At 46.8% G+C, this 15,954-nt stretch overlaps 1 protein-coding gene across 1 annotated transcript in view; it reads right to left on the bottom strand.

The window, feature by feature from the left end:
- Nucleotides 1-15,954, bottom strand: part of UGGT2 (UDP-glucose glycoprotein glucosyltransferase 2) — a 518,153-nt gene that overhangs the window by 423,629 nt on the left and 78,570 nt on the right. Inside the window, exon 8 of the mRNA XM_075336749.1 lies at nucleotides 13,335-13,435. Coding sequence (XP_075192864.1) covers nucleotides 13,335-13,435 — 101 coding nt within the window. The remainder of the gene's footprint in view (nucleotides 1-13,334; nucleotides 13,436-15,954) is intronic.

Here is a 15,954-nt window from a genome sequence, read left to right as displayed (position 1 = left end):
CCCCTCTCCAAGCCAGTGGCAGAACCAAGACGGTGCCACCAGTGCAACCAAACTGGACACTTCAAGGCCATGTGCCCTCAGCGCCCCAAGGCCCCGGCCCCGTCCCAAAGACCGCTCACGGTGATGTGTGTGGGTGGGGGTGGTGGTAGGTCCCTTGACAACTTACAACCCGTCATAGTCGGCCGGTCTATGACCATGGGACTGCGAGACACCGCCGCTGAGATGACTCTGGTACGGCCTGAGATGGTGTCCCCCCAAGACTTGGTACCCGGAAAAACCCTCGCTGTCGCCGGGATTGGAGGCATTGAACTGGCGCTCCCCGTCGCCAAGGTTTATTTGGATTGGGGCGCAGGACAAGGGGTGAGGGACGTGGAAATAACTGATAGAATTCCCGCGAAAGTGTTACTTGAGACAGATTTGGGGCGGATAACCTCCCAGTTTGAGGCCCCCGAATCCCCAAGGGCTGATCTTTCAGCCAGCACTGACATACCCCCTGGCGATGCTGGTGTGTTATCTGTACATGATGTAAGGGAGGAGGGAGTGAGCTCTGGGTCTTCTGCTTACACTGACACCATAGACACACACGCAGTTGCAGCTGTGACAGGAGGGGAGGGGGTCAGAGAAAGGTGTGACAATGCCTTTACAAGTGATCAGCCAGTGAGCTGGCATCTGTTGCCCTCTGGAGGGATAAGCAGAGAGCAGGATAATGCAGGGAGAGAGCCAGTGCGTGAGGTGGGGGCTACCACAGCAAATGCGGGGTCCCCAGAGATTTTACAGCGAGGTTCTGCTGCTGCAGGGAGGGGAGGGGGGGAGGACAGGCAGGTGAGATTGGGGCTGGCCCAGGAGCGGAAGTGCTCCCAGGTAAGATCTCTGTGCAGGGTTCCCCCACAACCGGGGGTGTCAGGAAGCCAGGTAGGTCTGCCTGAACCAGTGACTTGGTCAGGAACAGAGGAGAAGCAGGCACGACCCACGGTAACAGCGGCCGTGGCCACTGTCACCCGCAGTGGGAGTGCTGGAACCCAAGGGGCCTCCCGGAGGTCCGATAACTCTTCCCCTTCTGACCAAGTGGCAGCCGAGTAAGGCGGAGGCCAGGACACAGGTCCCGGGGTACTGGCTGAAGACGTTGCAGTCTCCTCGATTCTGGCCACATCTAGTCAGGGGTTTCAGACAGCGTTCGAAGCTGACGACAGCCTGAAAGCTCTTAAGGAGCTAGCGGCACAGTCTCCCTCGGACTCGGACCCAGAGCAAGTGGTCTGGGACCAAGGACGGCTGTACCGAGTCACGGTCCAGCAGGGTTCACCAGAGGCGTAGCCCAGGGACCGACAGTTGGTGGTACCCTATCCATTCCGGACAGAGTTGTTGCGGATTGCACATGAGATTCCGATGGCCGGACACCTAGGTATCGCTAAGACCAAGGCCAGGTTAACCCAGCATTTCTACTGGCCAAAAATTGGGGCCGATGTGGTTGCCTACTGCCGTTCGTGTGACACCTGTCAGAGAGTGGGGAAGGTGGGACCACGCCCCAAAGCCCCACTGGTAACTTTGCCCATCATTGATGAGCCTTTCAGGAGGGTGGCTGTGGATCTGGTCGGCCCGCTGCCCATCCCCAGCAGCTCCGGGAAACGCTTCATACTGACGGTAGTAGATTATGCCACCCGATACCCTGAAGCGATAGCCTTGTCGTCCATTCGGGCCGACAAGGTGGCCACCGCATTGCTGGAGATTTTCTCCCGAGTGGGTTTTCCCCAGGAAATGCTCACTGACCGGGGGACCCAATTCATGTCACAGCTGATTGAGTCCCTCTGTAAGCAAATCCAGGTGCAACATCCCATGGGCGTGACTGGGAGCGGTATCTCCCCCACCTGTTATTTGCTTATCGGGAGGTTCCACAGGCCTCAACGGGATTCTCACCTTTTGAGCTCCTGTACGGGCGACGTGTGCGGGGCTCCCTGGCTCTGGTGAAAGAGGTTTGGGAAGGGGATTTGGCCACCCCTGGAGTGTCAGTCATCGAGCATGTCGTGCGCTTCCGGGACAAAATGCAGGCCTTGGCGCAGCTGTGCACGACAATATGGCTCAAGCCCAGGCCGATCAGAAGCGTTGGTACGACCAGAATGCTTGTGAGAGGACCTACCAAGTGGGTCAAAAGGTGTGGGTGCTGGTCCCTGTACCACAGGATAAGCTTCAGGCAGCCTGGGAAGGCCCATACCTCGTGTACCAGCAGCTCAACCCTGTAACGTACCTGGTCACCCTGGACCCTGCCCGTGGAAGGCGGAAGGCCTTCCATGTGAACATGATGAAGGCACATCATGAGCGGGAGGCATGTGCACTCCCAGTGTGCAACCTGCCCGAAGAGGGAGAGGCGGAAACCCTCTTGGATATGCTTGCCCAGGTCAGGGCGGGTGGATCCCTCGATGATGTGGAGGTTGGCCATCATCTTTTGGAGCACCAACTGTCCCAGCTGTGGGCCACCCTTCACCCCTTCCGGGAGTTGTTTACCAACCAGCCCGGAAGGACTGAGTTGGCCGTCCATCACGTGGACACTGGGGGTCACCCCCCGATCCAGCGCTCAGCATATCGAGTCTCCCTGGAGGTGCAGCAACACATGCGCCAGGAGATTGACGAGATGCTAAAGCTGGGGGTGATACAGGCATCCAACGGCGCTTGGGCCTCGCCTGTAGTCCTCGTCCCAAAGAAGGACTGAAACACTCGGTTCTGCGTGGACTACAGGGGGCTCAATGCTGTCACGGTCGCCGATGCGTACCCAATGCCACGCATCGATGACCTGCTCGATCAGTTGGCCGGGGCTCAGTACCTGACCATCATGGATCTGAGCCGGGGATATTGGCAGATCCCCCTGACCCGCGAGGCTAGGGAACGCTCTGACTTTATTACCCCATTTGGATTGTACGAGTCCACGGTGATGTCATTCGGAATGAAGAATGCCCCTGCCACTTTCCAGCGAATGGTCAACACCCTGCTCAAGGGACTTGAAGGATACGTGGCCGCGTACCTGGATAACATCGCCATCTTCAGTCCCACCTGGGAGGGTCACCTAAAGCATCTAGCCCAGGTGCTCAGGCGGATCCATCAGGCATGAGGTCCTCTACCTGGGTCACCGGGTAGGCGGGGGAGCTCTGAAGCCAGAGCCTGGGAAAGTGGAGGCCATCACGTCCTGGCCCACCCCCCAGGACCAAGAAGCAGGTGATGTCCTTCTTGGGGACCGCCGGGTACTATAGGAGGTTTGTTCCACACTATAGTCGCCTGGCGAAGCCCCTGACGGACCTCACCAAGAAGAAGCTGCCCTTCACAGTCAATTGGACAGTGGACTGCGAGACAGCCTTCCGGGCCCTCAAGACTGCCCTGTCCAGCTCACCAGTACTACAGGCAGCCGACTTCACGCGGCCGTTTGTAGTTCAAACCGATGTGGATAGCAGGGTCTAAAATATAACTTTTAATTTAACAATCAATAAAATTAGTAATAATAAAGTGCTTGTGCATAAATAGTGCAACGAACAAGAAGTCACATGGTAACATATAGGTTTGATCTCACCCAAGCTTCATCCATAAATTGGACCGCACACTGGTCTTAAGAAAGGGGTCATCAGCCGGAAGAATGGGGTAGACAAGTATGGTAAAAAGCCCCTGTCGTGCCCCGTGAATAAACTTCCACCCTGACAAGGGCAGCACCCAAATAAGATGTCTGCCCCGCAACCAAAAAAGGTGTAAATCCTCCCGACGTGTTTCCCTCTCAATACCGAGAGTTCCTCAGGGGAGACGGTGGAAAGAATAAGGTGATCAACCTGCAGTGGCAGGGATCAGCACAGGCGATTAACCTATGTGTACTAGGCAAATGGTGGCGCCACCATTTGCCTAGTACACATAGGTTAATCGCCTGTGCTGATCCCTGCCACTGCAGGTTGATCACCTTATTCTTTCCTCCATCTCCCCTGAGGAACTCTCGGTATTGAGAGGGAAACGCGTCGGGAGGATTTACACCTTTTTTGGTTGCGGGGCAGACATCTTATTTGGGTGCTGCCCTTGTCAGGGCGGAAGTTTATTCATGGGGCACGACAGGGTCTTTTTACCATACTTGTCTGCCCTATTCTTCCGGCCGATGACCCCTTTCTTAGGACCAGTGTGAAGTCCAGTTTATGGATGAAGCTTGGGTGAGATCAAACCTATATGTTACCATGTGGCTTCTTGTTCGTTGCACTATTTATGCACAAGTACTTTATTATTACTAATTTTATTGATTGTTAAATTAAAAGTTATATTTTAGTCCCTGCTATCCACATTGATTAATTTTGGACTATTGGGCATCACCCTTCTGCTTTGCAGACTTGCTATTGTACCTAGTTCAAACCGACGCCAGTGCTTCGGCCTCGGTGCTGTGCTCAGCCAGGTGGACTCTGCGAGCCAAGAGCACCCAGTCTTGTACCTCAGCAGGAAGCTGTTGCCGAGGGAGGTGGCCTACTCCACGATGGAAAAGGAATGCCTAGCCATAGTGTGGGCTCTGCAGCATCTGCAACCCTACCTATACGGGCGCCGCTTCATCGTGGAGACGGACCACAATCCCCTCAGCTGGTTACACACAGTCTCCGGGACAAATGGGAGGTTGTTGTGATGGAGCCTTGCATTCCAGCAATACAACTTCACCATTTGCCTCAAAAAGGGCCGTGACCACGGTAATGCCGACGGGCTGTCCCGACAAAGAGAGGTCGCGGACAGGCGCACGGAGGAACACAAAAATGTGCTGCCCCCTAGCGCCCTCTAAAGGAGGGAGGTGTGAGGAAATAGGGATATATTCTGAGCTATTAGGCCATATTCCTATAGCCGCCATCTTGTCAAGGTACCACCATATCTCTTTGTTTGTGACTGGGCCTTAAGGCCTAAGGAGGCTTCAATCAGTATGCTAATTAACTTGAGGAAATTGTCTGTTAGCAGTGGTGTGACCAAAAGGCAATCTCCTATGATATGGAAATTAGGCGAGCTGATTAGGCCTTGAGAATACAAAAGGGAAGGAAGATTCCTACTCTGTGATGCTGTAGAAGAAGTTACAAACTAATTAGGGGCATCCTGTACACCTGAGACAGACAGGCACCAGGAATAAATGTTTAATATCTCGTGAGCCGTGCTTCCAATAAACAGGTCAAGCAGAAATATCGCATCCAGGCATGCTGACGATTCTAGCACATATTTTATATAGGTGTGGGACCTCTGTAGGTATTCCACACTTGATATTGGCCAGTGGGGCACCAGCAGACTAATCATGTGTCCTATCATTGGGAAGATAAAATCATAACTGTAAATATGAAAGCATTGTCGTCCGCCTACGACATTCCCAGGCAAAGTTATGGCCAATAATCACTTTGGGATATTATTTTAGACTCAAGACAGGGGTGGGGCAGTACACCCCTGTGAGGTCACCAAAAGGGGTGGGGACATGGATTGAGCCAGTTTGATAAAGACAGTGGGAACATTCTTAGCTTTGTCTTTACTTGGGGGGCCATGTGTCCGATACACTTGAGGAAGTCCATGAAACCCTGGTCGAACGGCGCCCCCCCCTGTAGCCAGCCGCATAAGGTAACTGCTTGATCTGTATGCCTGCTTGTGATCCATAACTTACCTGTAAACGTACTCTGACCTATATTATATATCTTCTGTAAATTCCATATTGTATATATTGTCGTTTCTAGTGTGCCTTAGGCCGATTAAAATATATAATTTAATCTTGGGCTGTTCTGTTATCTCGATCCTGAATTCCACGTCTGTGTGCTCGGCGTAATAGTTATCGTAATCGATTGGTGGCAGCGAGTTTATGCCAAGGATCATTGTGGGGCAACCGGTGAGATCTGGGGGAGGTTTAGATATACTCCGTCCGCAGAGGTCGGGGGAATATATACCTTACTCTCACAGGGAGCCCTTCAATCATCGGCATAGTAGAATAGCGGCCTCCTTGCTTATTGTCGGGCAATTCCATAATTGGCCTGACTATAAGAGGGGCGCTAGAGAGCGCGTCACGTGCTCGGTCTGTCGGGTGGTGGAAAGGGGGCTGTAACTAACACTTCCTACCCCCCGTTTCGTGACACACACTACTTCAGTTTGATGCGGGGAACTAACAACTAACACCCAGGGGACTAATCCCCTCTCTCAATAGCATACGATAAAAGATCTTTGGAAATACTTTTTCTAAAGATCCCTTTACGTATGCTAGTGTATACAGGGACAGTTAGGCAGGGATTATCAATATGCACCCAGAACTGCTCGTGGTTCTGGGTGCATATTGGACCTGACAGGTTCCCTTTAAAATACTGGTATAGGCGTTAGCTGCAGTCCCAACATCTGCAGCAGCTTAGCTGTGAATGGCATGGAAACAACTCCTGCAAGTAAGCCATAGCTGACGTACATGTGAGGTGGATTACAATAAACTACTTACAAGCCAGACATATAGTTATGCCCACACTGCATCTGGAAACGTGTTCTCTGGAGTGATACCTAGTAGTGATGGACAGACTCAGACATTAAAAGTCCAGATCCGCACAGGATCAAAAGAACCTCAACACCAACCCTGGGTAATGACCTGGGTCCGTCCACCAGGGTAATTAAAAAAAAAATGAAAGAAAAAAGAAAGAAAATAAGAATAAAGCAAGCCCTTTATACTTAACAGTTTCCGCTCGGCTGTAACTCTACTTCTGAAACACTTCATTATCTTCAGGCATATACACTGCTTCCCCCCAAACCAGCAGTCCCGGCATCTCTGATTGGTTGCCTCTGTGACAGTGTGTCTGACTGCAACCAATCAGAGGCGCGGTCTGCGCCTAGACTGATGTAAAAATAAATTAAAAAAAAAAATTGGCGTACGGTCCACGGTCCCCCATATGATACCGAGCACAAATAAAGCATATGGCTAAAGGCTGTAGCCCCCAGCTGTACGCTTATCTTGGCTGTGTATCAAACTAAGAGAAACCGTATGCGGCTTTTTTTAATTTAAATAAATAATTTAAAAAAAAGTTGGGCAGTCAGCCCCAATTTTGACACCCAGCCATGATAAAGCTGACAGCTGGGAGCTGGTATTCTCAGGTTGGGGAGACCCATGGTTATTGGGTCCCTCAGCCTAAAAAGAGCAGCCTGCAGCCACCCAGAGTATGGCATCCATTAGTTGCAACAGTCCCAGAACTTCACCCCACTTATTGCCCTGGTGCAACGGCAGTTGGGGTAATAAAAGGTTAATACCAGTCCATAGCTGCCACTAAACCCTATATTAGTTATGGGAGGAGTCTATGAGACCCCCCCATCACTAATCTGTAAGTGAAAATAAACAAAAAAAATTGAAATAAAATACGAAACAATACCCTCTTTCACCCGTTTATTATCCCCAAAATCATCCAGGTCCAACATACTCCAGATGAGGTCCCAAGAGGATTCCAGCTCTGCTACATCTGAAGGCACAGCGCACGGCCATAGATCAATGACTGCCCGCTGTGGGCTTCAGGCAGAGACTGAGCTTTGCGATCAGCAGTAACATCACTCAGGTTATTTGCAGTCACAGTTGGAGGTTCTTATGGTACCCGATTTTCGTAAACTCACTGAGTTCACAGACCTGCATCTCCTGGCAGAAAACCGTGGAGTTTCTAGCTAAGAGATTCAGATTTGGTGCTGAAATTTTGACAGCACACTCCTGCAACCAATCTACAGCTCATGGCAAAAAAAAACAAAAACGCATCACTACCTCCCTACCGCATGATGCAGCAGTAATGTAATTTTTTTTTTGACAGGAGTTGTAGTTTGGGTACAGAAATATGGTGAACAAAATTGCATCACCAAATTTGCATCTCTTGGCCCCAAAAAATGCAAAAAAAACAGTTTTGAAGCTGTTTTGGTGCAGTTTTCTGTCAGTTGGTGCAAATTTGGTGCTGAAATCCGGTGCAGACATTTCAGCACCAAGTTTACACCTCCTGGCAGAAATCCGCACCGAAACAGCGTCAAAACCAATTTGGGGTTTTGGGGTTTTTTTTTGCATTTTTGGGCCAAGAGATGCAAATTTGGTGATTTAAATTTTTATACCATATTCATGCACCCAAGCTACACCTGCCAAAAAAATGCATCAAAACTACATGCTGTATCATGTGGTAGTGATGTGATTTTTTTTTTTTTGCCAGGAGGTATAGATTGGTTACAGGAATATGGTGTAAAAATTTCCTCACCAAATCTGCATCCTTGGCAAATAAACCAGTTTTCTGCCAGGAGATGCAGGTCTGTGAATTCAGATGTGAGGTAACTGAGTTTAGTAAGGTCACCTGAGGTCTATTTATTTACGATCACAGGTGGGTGACCATGGGAACCTCCAACTCTGACCGCAAATAACCTGAGTAATGTCACTGCTGATCATGTGCGAAGTCTCTGCCTGAAGCCTACAGCAGGCAATCATGTTCTATGGCCGCCCCGTCATTTTAGATGTAGCACAGTTGGAATCGTCATGGGACCTCATATGGATTACGTTGGATCTGCGTGTTGTGGGAGTTAAAAAATTTGTGAAAGGGGGGTTTTTGTATTTTATTTCAAAGGATTTTTGGGGTGTTTTTGTTTATTTCTTTTCACTTAAAGATTAGTGATGGGGGTCTCATTACTAATCTAGGTCTTAGTGGCAGTTCTGAGCTGTTAATAACTCCATATTACCATGTGTCTCCCCAGCCTGAGAATACCATCCCCCAGCTGTCGGCTGTATCATTGCTAGTTATCAAAATTGGGGGGAACCGTATGCCTTTTTTTAAATTATGCTAAGAATTAAAAATAAAAAAAAAGTGGCACATGGTTCCTCTTATTTTGATACACAGCCAAGATAAGCGCACGTCTGGGGGCTGCAACCTGTAGCTGTATGTTTTATCTGTGCTGGGTATCTTAATACGGGGGGGACCCTACACCAATTTTTTTAAAATTTAGCTTTACGCCATGATAGGGACCAGCAGACAGGGTCTGTGATTCATTACAGCCCGACACTCTGTTACTCAGGCTGGGGGCGCCTCTGGCTGCAACTAATCACACACCTGGGGACTGAAGGTGGGCGGGGGAAGCAGTCAATAAGGATGAGCAATAAAGAGCGGTCCCTGAAGAAGAATGAGATGCCATGGGAGCAGTCACATCCACACCGGAGATTTGGTAAGTATAGCGCACTTGCTTGATTTTGGTTTTCCCTTTTTTGTTTAATTTCCTGAATTGCTGGATCCAGAGACTTGTTAAGTACAGCGCGCTTGCTCCAATCATCATGTCCCTTCTACCAGCATCTTTCAGCACTGGATCTGGCCCCCATATAATTATGTGGGCACCAGCATCCGGCCAGATGTCCGGGATCAATTCCGGACCGGACCCATTAGTATTATTATTATTTATTTATTTATTTTAAGTCCGGTTAGACCTGCCGATCCCAGTTATCTGCGACTCCACCCATCACTACTAGTGATAACACTTTACTGCCTGGCAGTTTAGTAGTGAAGTGTGTGTTTGCTTGATGTCCAGTAACACAAGCTACTGGAAGACACAATGTCATCTTTAAAATTAGGTGGAGAGAGTAGAATGGTTCTGGGGTATTTTTCAGAGTTTTGGATAAGCCCCTTATTTCCTAGAAAGGGCAATTTTACTTCTACAATATTGAAACAAATTGTAGACAATTTGCAACATCTTGCTTAGTGGCAAAAGGCTCTCTCTTGCTTTAACATTATAGTGCCCTGATACACAAAGACATCCATAAAGAATGAAATACCCACAATGCACTTCAAAATATAGCCAAATATATAATTCCAAACTAAACACCCATGGTTGTGAAATTTTATGTCATAGTAGCGGTGATCGGTTTCTACGTACTTTTATCCATGTAGTCTATAGTCTATGCCTTTTTTATTTAAAAAAGTACAAAATAATTGAACATGGATGTGTACATATCTGTATCACGGGAACGGGAGTTCAGAATCTTTTCTTCTGTATAGCAAGAAAGGTGCATTAAAATGCAATACATTTATGAGGAACCTTAAAAGGTATGGTCTTGGACAATTAGAGAAATCCTAAAGATTGCTCTTTCTTATATCCTGATTTTCTGAGTCCCACATGTAGAACTTACCAAACCATTTTGAAAATATGGATTCAGTAAACTTAAAAGTCAAAAGAGTAATCCATTAACATCTAACAAACAGTGACTTTTTTCATGTCTGAGTGTGTAAAAAACAGCAATAAGTTGTGGTCTTCTGCTACCAAGATTTTGCATTCTTCTCTTAATGGATAGAGCACTGTGCAGTGTGCGACACTATTCACGTCTGCACTAGCGGCTCCAAAACAGGGAAAGTCATGCTAATTGTTAAAGGGACCCGTCACTAGAATTTTCGCTATGAAACTAAAAGATTCCTCTTCTGCAGCTCCTGGGCTGCATTCTAGAAAGGTTCATCTTCCTACTGGCCCCCCTTTCAGACCGAAATAAACACTTTATAAAATCTTACCTTTTGGTATACTAATGAGCTTTGCTGGCCACGGGGGCGGGCTGTATTGCGTCCGTTATTCCCCCTCCTGCCGCTGTTCGCTGTCCCCCAGTGTTGATTGACATAGATGAGGCCATCGCCCTCATGTTGCTCACTGCTCCTGAAGTCTCGCGCATGCCCAGTGGCACTATCGCGGGACTGAGCACTGTTCAAATCGCGAGTGCTGGTGATCTTATTGCGCAGGTGCGAGATTATGGGCGGGTACTTGGACAATGTTATCACCAACGTCATCCAAGTAGCCGCCCATAATATCGCGCATGCGCAGTGGCACTATCGCTGGACACTTCAAATCGCAAGCGCTGGTGATGTTATTGCGCAGGCGCGAGATTATGGGCGGTTACTTGGATGACCCTGGTGATGACATTGTCCAAGTACCCGTCCATAATCTCGTGCATGCGCAATAAGATCACCGGCGCTCGCGATTTGAACAGTGCTCAGTCTCGCGATAGTGCCACTGGACATGTGCGAGACTTCAGGAGCACTGAGTAACATGAGGGCGGCGGCCTCATCTATGTCAATCAACACTGGGGGACGGCGAACAGCGGCAGGAGGGGGAATAACGGACGCAATACAGCCCCCGTGGCCAGCAAAGCTCATTAGCATACCAAAAGGTAAGATTTTATAAAGTGTTTATTTAGGTCTGAAAGGGGGGCCAGTAGGAAGATGAACCTTTCTAGAATGCAGCCCAGGAGCTGCAGAAGGGGATTCTTTTAGTTTCATAGCAAAAATTCTAGTGACAGGTTCCCTTTAAACTTTTAATTAGTGCCAATTACAGATAGAAAATTGGCTAAGTATGGGGTCAACACAAGACAACACAATAGTAGAAAAAAAATTGGGCATCTTTCTCACCAGGCCAGTCATTCTTACATGAAACAAAATTCTACTGGAAAATTTCTTTAAGTTCCGTTCCAGCATGTAACAGCTATTAATAACATATGCTTGGTGGGTGCATTAAAATACCAGTTGCCATTGCATTTCAGGTCACTCTCCATGATGTGACCACAGATCTTTTGCCGGATCACATAGCAGACAGTTAGTCCATGAGGCTCCCAACTGACATTGAGAAAGCAACACACAAACCCGTGTGAGCCGGATAGTCACAACTACAGACACATCACAGATCCAGGAGAGGCACTGGAGCAGCCCCGGAAATAACAGAAAGCAGCGACTGGAAACCATTTTAATGTTTACGTTGAAAATACATAACTAATAGTTAAGAAATGCTGAAATAAAAAAAAAAAAACGCTGGAGTGGTACGTCAACTAGAATTGCTAAAACAATGTTGCATGTGTATGCCAAATACATTATTTTTCATAATACCAGAATATATAGCACATTTTACCTTGACATTACGCTAATTGCTTTGCTTTTATTGAGTGCTTTCAGAGTATTGAGAACATTTAGCCATTGTGATGACTACAATCAGTGATTGAGAAGCAAATCTACATTAGGAAGAACCTTGAAAATATAGAATTTCTGCAAGAGCACTACACATACAATAGTCCCAGCTTCATAGCACGTTAGGAAACTTGTTATAAAAGGGGTTCTCCAGCTAATTCAGCTGTAATTAAGGCCGCTTTACACGCAGCGACATCGCTAACGAGATGTCGTTGGGGTCATGAAATTCGTGACGCACATCCGGCCTCGTTAGCGACGTCGTTGCGTGTGACACCTACGAGCGACCGCTAACGATCAGAAATACTCACCTAATCGTTGATACGTCGTTCATTTTCAAAATATCATTGCTCTTTCAGGACGCAGGTTGTTCTTCGTTCCTGAGGCAGCACACATCGTTATGTGTGACACCCCGGGAACGACGAACACCACCGTACCTGCGTCCTCCGGCAACGAGGTGGGAGTGACGTGAAGGCGGCTGCTCTCCGCCCCTCCGCCTCTATTGGTGGCCGGCTGAGTGACGTCGCTGTGACGGCGAACGAAGCGCCTCCTTAACAAAGGGGTTGTTCGGCGGCCACAGCAACATCGTTAGGAAGGTAAGTATGTGTGACGCGTCCAAGCGATATTGTTCGCCACGGGCAGCGATTTGCCCGTGACGCACAAACGACGGGGTGGGTGCTTTCGCTAGCGACAACGCTAGAGATGTTGCAGCGTGTAAAGCAGCCTTAACCTTTGTCCGGCTGAGTAGGTACAATTGTAACTATTCCGTTTTAAAATTGCAATACATTTTTTTTTTCCAAAAGCCGTAGAGGGCTGAAATTTCGTGACATCTCTGCAGTTTTGGTCCAGAATATATTGGCCAAATTTCAATAAAATATCTCCACCCCCTTCTGAGATAAGGGGTCGCTGTTAACGTTGTAAAATTATGCAGCCTGACGAAGGTTAACTGTACGTCAGCTGATCACCAGGGGTAGAGAGTCAGATCCTCCCTAATCTGATATTATTGGCCTATGCTTAGGGCACAGTATCAGCTTTCCTAGCTGGACACCGTAGATTTTCATCATTATTTAGACCCCCCCCAAAAAACAAGGTCAACAAACTGCTTACATCTGACCATGGCTGATCAATAGGGGTGAACTGCTATTGATGACCTTTTAATACCATTGTAGTGAAATAACCCTTTAATACGTTTAACCTTTCTTGCGGCCCTCACACTGGTCGGCTATTCTCAGCCACGGCCGGATGTAAGCCATTGCAGAGCTACACAACACAGCTTTTGTAATCTGTTTAGCGGCTGTTGCCAGGTACTGTATAGTCGCTTGGCTCCCAATACGAGGTACCTTCACCAATCCGCTATATACAGTGCCACCATGGGACAAATGTGATGTATCAGCAATAGATGAACAAAGAATTTACCTTGCAACTCCCAGACTTTCAACGGCACCATCTCATTAGTGCTTTCAATAAGATGTTTTCGGAATTCAACCAAATTGTCTTTAAGATCAGGGTACATTTGTCTGGAAAAAAGAAAAACGCTACCACATTATCAGTTGTTTTTTTGTTTTGTTTTTTAATTACAACAATCCCAAAACATAACAATACTTTTCACTCTATAATATTGGAATGTAATAAACACAGTTTCTTAATTTACAAGTCACATTAAGGGTAGATTCACATAGAGCAGATTTTCTGCAAATATTGCAGAGGCTGAAAATCAGAGTGTCCAACACCCAAAATCTCACAGTAGTATTGATAACATGGAGCGTATTTCAAAACTAATCTCACAGAAAACGACTCTTAACATCCAACAGCTCAGTGATATCGACAGTGGCTCCTGGGAACCTCTAGTGAACTCCATGCCCAGAAGAGTTAAGGCCGTGCTTAAAAATAATGGTGGCCACACAAAATATTGACACTTTGGGCTCAATTTGGCCATTTTCACTTATGGGTGTACTCACTTATGTTGCCAGCGGTAATGGCTGTGTGTTAAGTTATTTAGAGAGCACACCAAATTTACACTGTTATACAAGCTGCACACTGACTACAGTGTTATTCAATGAAAAGATATAATAAAATATTTACAAACGTGAGGGGTGTACTCACTTTTGTGATATACTGTATACCAAGTTGTAACAGTACTGGGGTTGGATGCTCATCACAGTCTAAGCTTTGAATATGTTGTAGGTCATTTATATAGCAGATGGTGTATGAAACACAATCCTACCATCAACACATCTGGTCAATCAATATTAATATAATCGTTATAATTATGTAATAAAAGGAACACAGTACCTGACCTGCTTAATGGCAATGTCTCACCAGGTTTCTCATCGGAGAGCAGCATGATGTAGGAAAAGAAACCCTGATTCCAGCAATGTAGTCACTTAGTTTACTGGGAGCAGCAGTTGTGATACAATCAGTCTTTGAGCTCAGAAAGTTAACCCTGCCCACACCATATCTTCTGTGTCCATTGTATATTGACAGTGAGCTGTTAATAAATGCTGGGGGTGTCACTGGACAAATTCTCACAGAGAACTTAGACCAGGTAGTGATAATCGCCTGATGATACACACTCATTGTATTAAAACAACAGTACACAGCTTGATAAGTGACACATGCCTGAAATCAGTATCTCAGCCCCTACCTCATGCTGACCTCACGTGACATAGGAAAAACCTGCTGACAGATTCCCTAAAGAGTTTTTCCAGCTGCAACTAAAAGTCTGCAGTCTCTCTCTGTGTGATTGCAAACTGCCACAACAGGACAGTGTATAATGCGTGATTCCCCTGTATTTGCAATGTGAGTGGGCAGTCACATGACCTTAAGTATGCAATTTGGGTACCTGTTATTACATACTGACTAGACGCATACCTCCCCTCTTTTACAGAACAAAATGAGGGACAAACCATGGGGAACGCTGCAGCTAATCTGAACTTTCTCCTTGCTACACCCTTTTACCATTACTTTCTACCATGGCAGGAGGAAATATCAGAGAGGGCTTCAGGGCGTAAACCAAAGTCTGGAACTATCCCGCTGTGTCTGGGATGGTTGGGACTATAAATGAGAAGAATGATTCACTTGACTGTGGCCTAGTGTCCAGGTCAGCGGTACCTAGCGGTTGGATGAGAGGCATGTTAATCTTTTACCTTCCGGCATCACTGCAGCATTTTTTGATCATCCAGTGATGGCGCAGCATCATTTGTGTGTCCTCATCTCTAGTTGAGACCTATGGATTTATATTTTGTTCTTTCCTTCATAGTTGAAGCAGCCATAACTTACTCATTTTTATGTAAGTTTCAATATATTATGTCTGGCTTGTGTCTGTAAGGCCGCATTCACATGTTGCATAAATAATGTTTTTTGTTTTCTGCAGGTGTCTGCACCAAACTATGCAATAACAATCTTTTCTGATTATTGTATTTTTTTCTTTTTAAGTATTTTCCCCCTTTATTGATGCTTTTCTGGTGCAGCAGCATTTTTAATGTGGTTTTTATAGTACAGAAAAACTGAGTCCGCATTTAAAAAAGTGCAGCTTTTCAAGGTTTTTTTTTTTTTTAAGGTTCTACATAGAAGCTTCTAGGAAAAAAAAATAGGAATTACAACCTACCGGTAATGATGTTTCCCAGAAACCATCATGACAGCACCACAGGAGTTGTCCTTTGACCTCTACAGGGACAGGAAAACACAAGAGGTTAAAAGCCCCTCCTACCCAGAGCTCCACAGTGACTTTTCCAAGTACCACACCAGGATGGGTAAAACACAATTTTAATTTTTGCTTCCTTCATACAAATATTTAAGTTCACATTAAGTATAAAGAATTTTTAGGGAGGGATATACGGGGGCTGTCACGATGGGCTTGTGGAAACATCATTACCGGTAGGTTGTAATCTCTATTTTCCAGGTCGCCACATGACAGCACCACAGGAGAATGACAAAGAAAAAAACTATTATTATGGGGGGGGGGGACAACAGCTTGAAGAACCTTCCTACCGAACGAGGTCTGCTGGTTAGACAGGACATCTAATTTATAATGCTT

Source organism: Anomaloglossus baeobatrachus, chromosome 2, assembly GCF_048569485.1.
Source record: "Anomaloglossus baeobatrachus isolate aAnoBae1 chromosome 2, aAnoBae1.hap1, whole genome shotgun sequence".
Classification (NCBI taxonomy): domain Eukaryota; kingdom Metazoa; phylum Chordata; class Amphibia; order Anura; family Aromobatidae; genus Anomaloglossus; species Anomaloglossus baeobatrachus.
The sequence above is the reverse complement of the archived record's forward strand: the minus strand, read 5'-3'. Positions and strand labels throughout refer to the sequence as shown.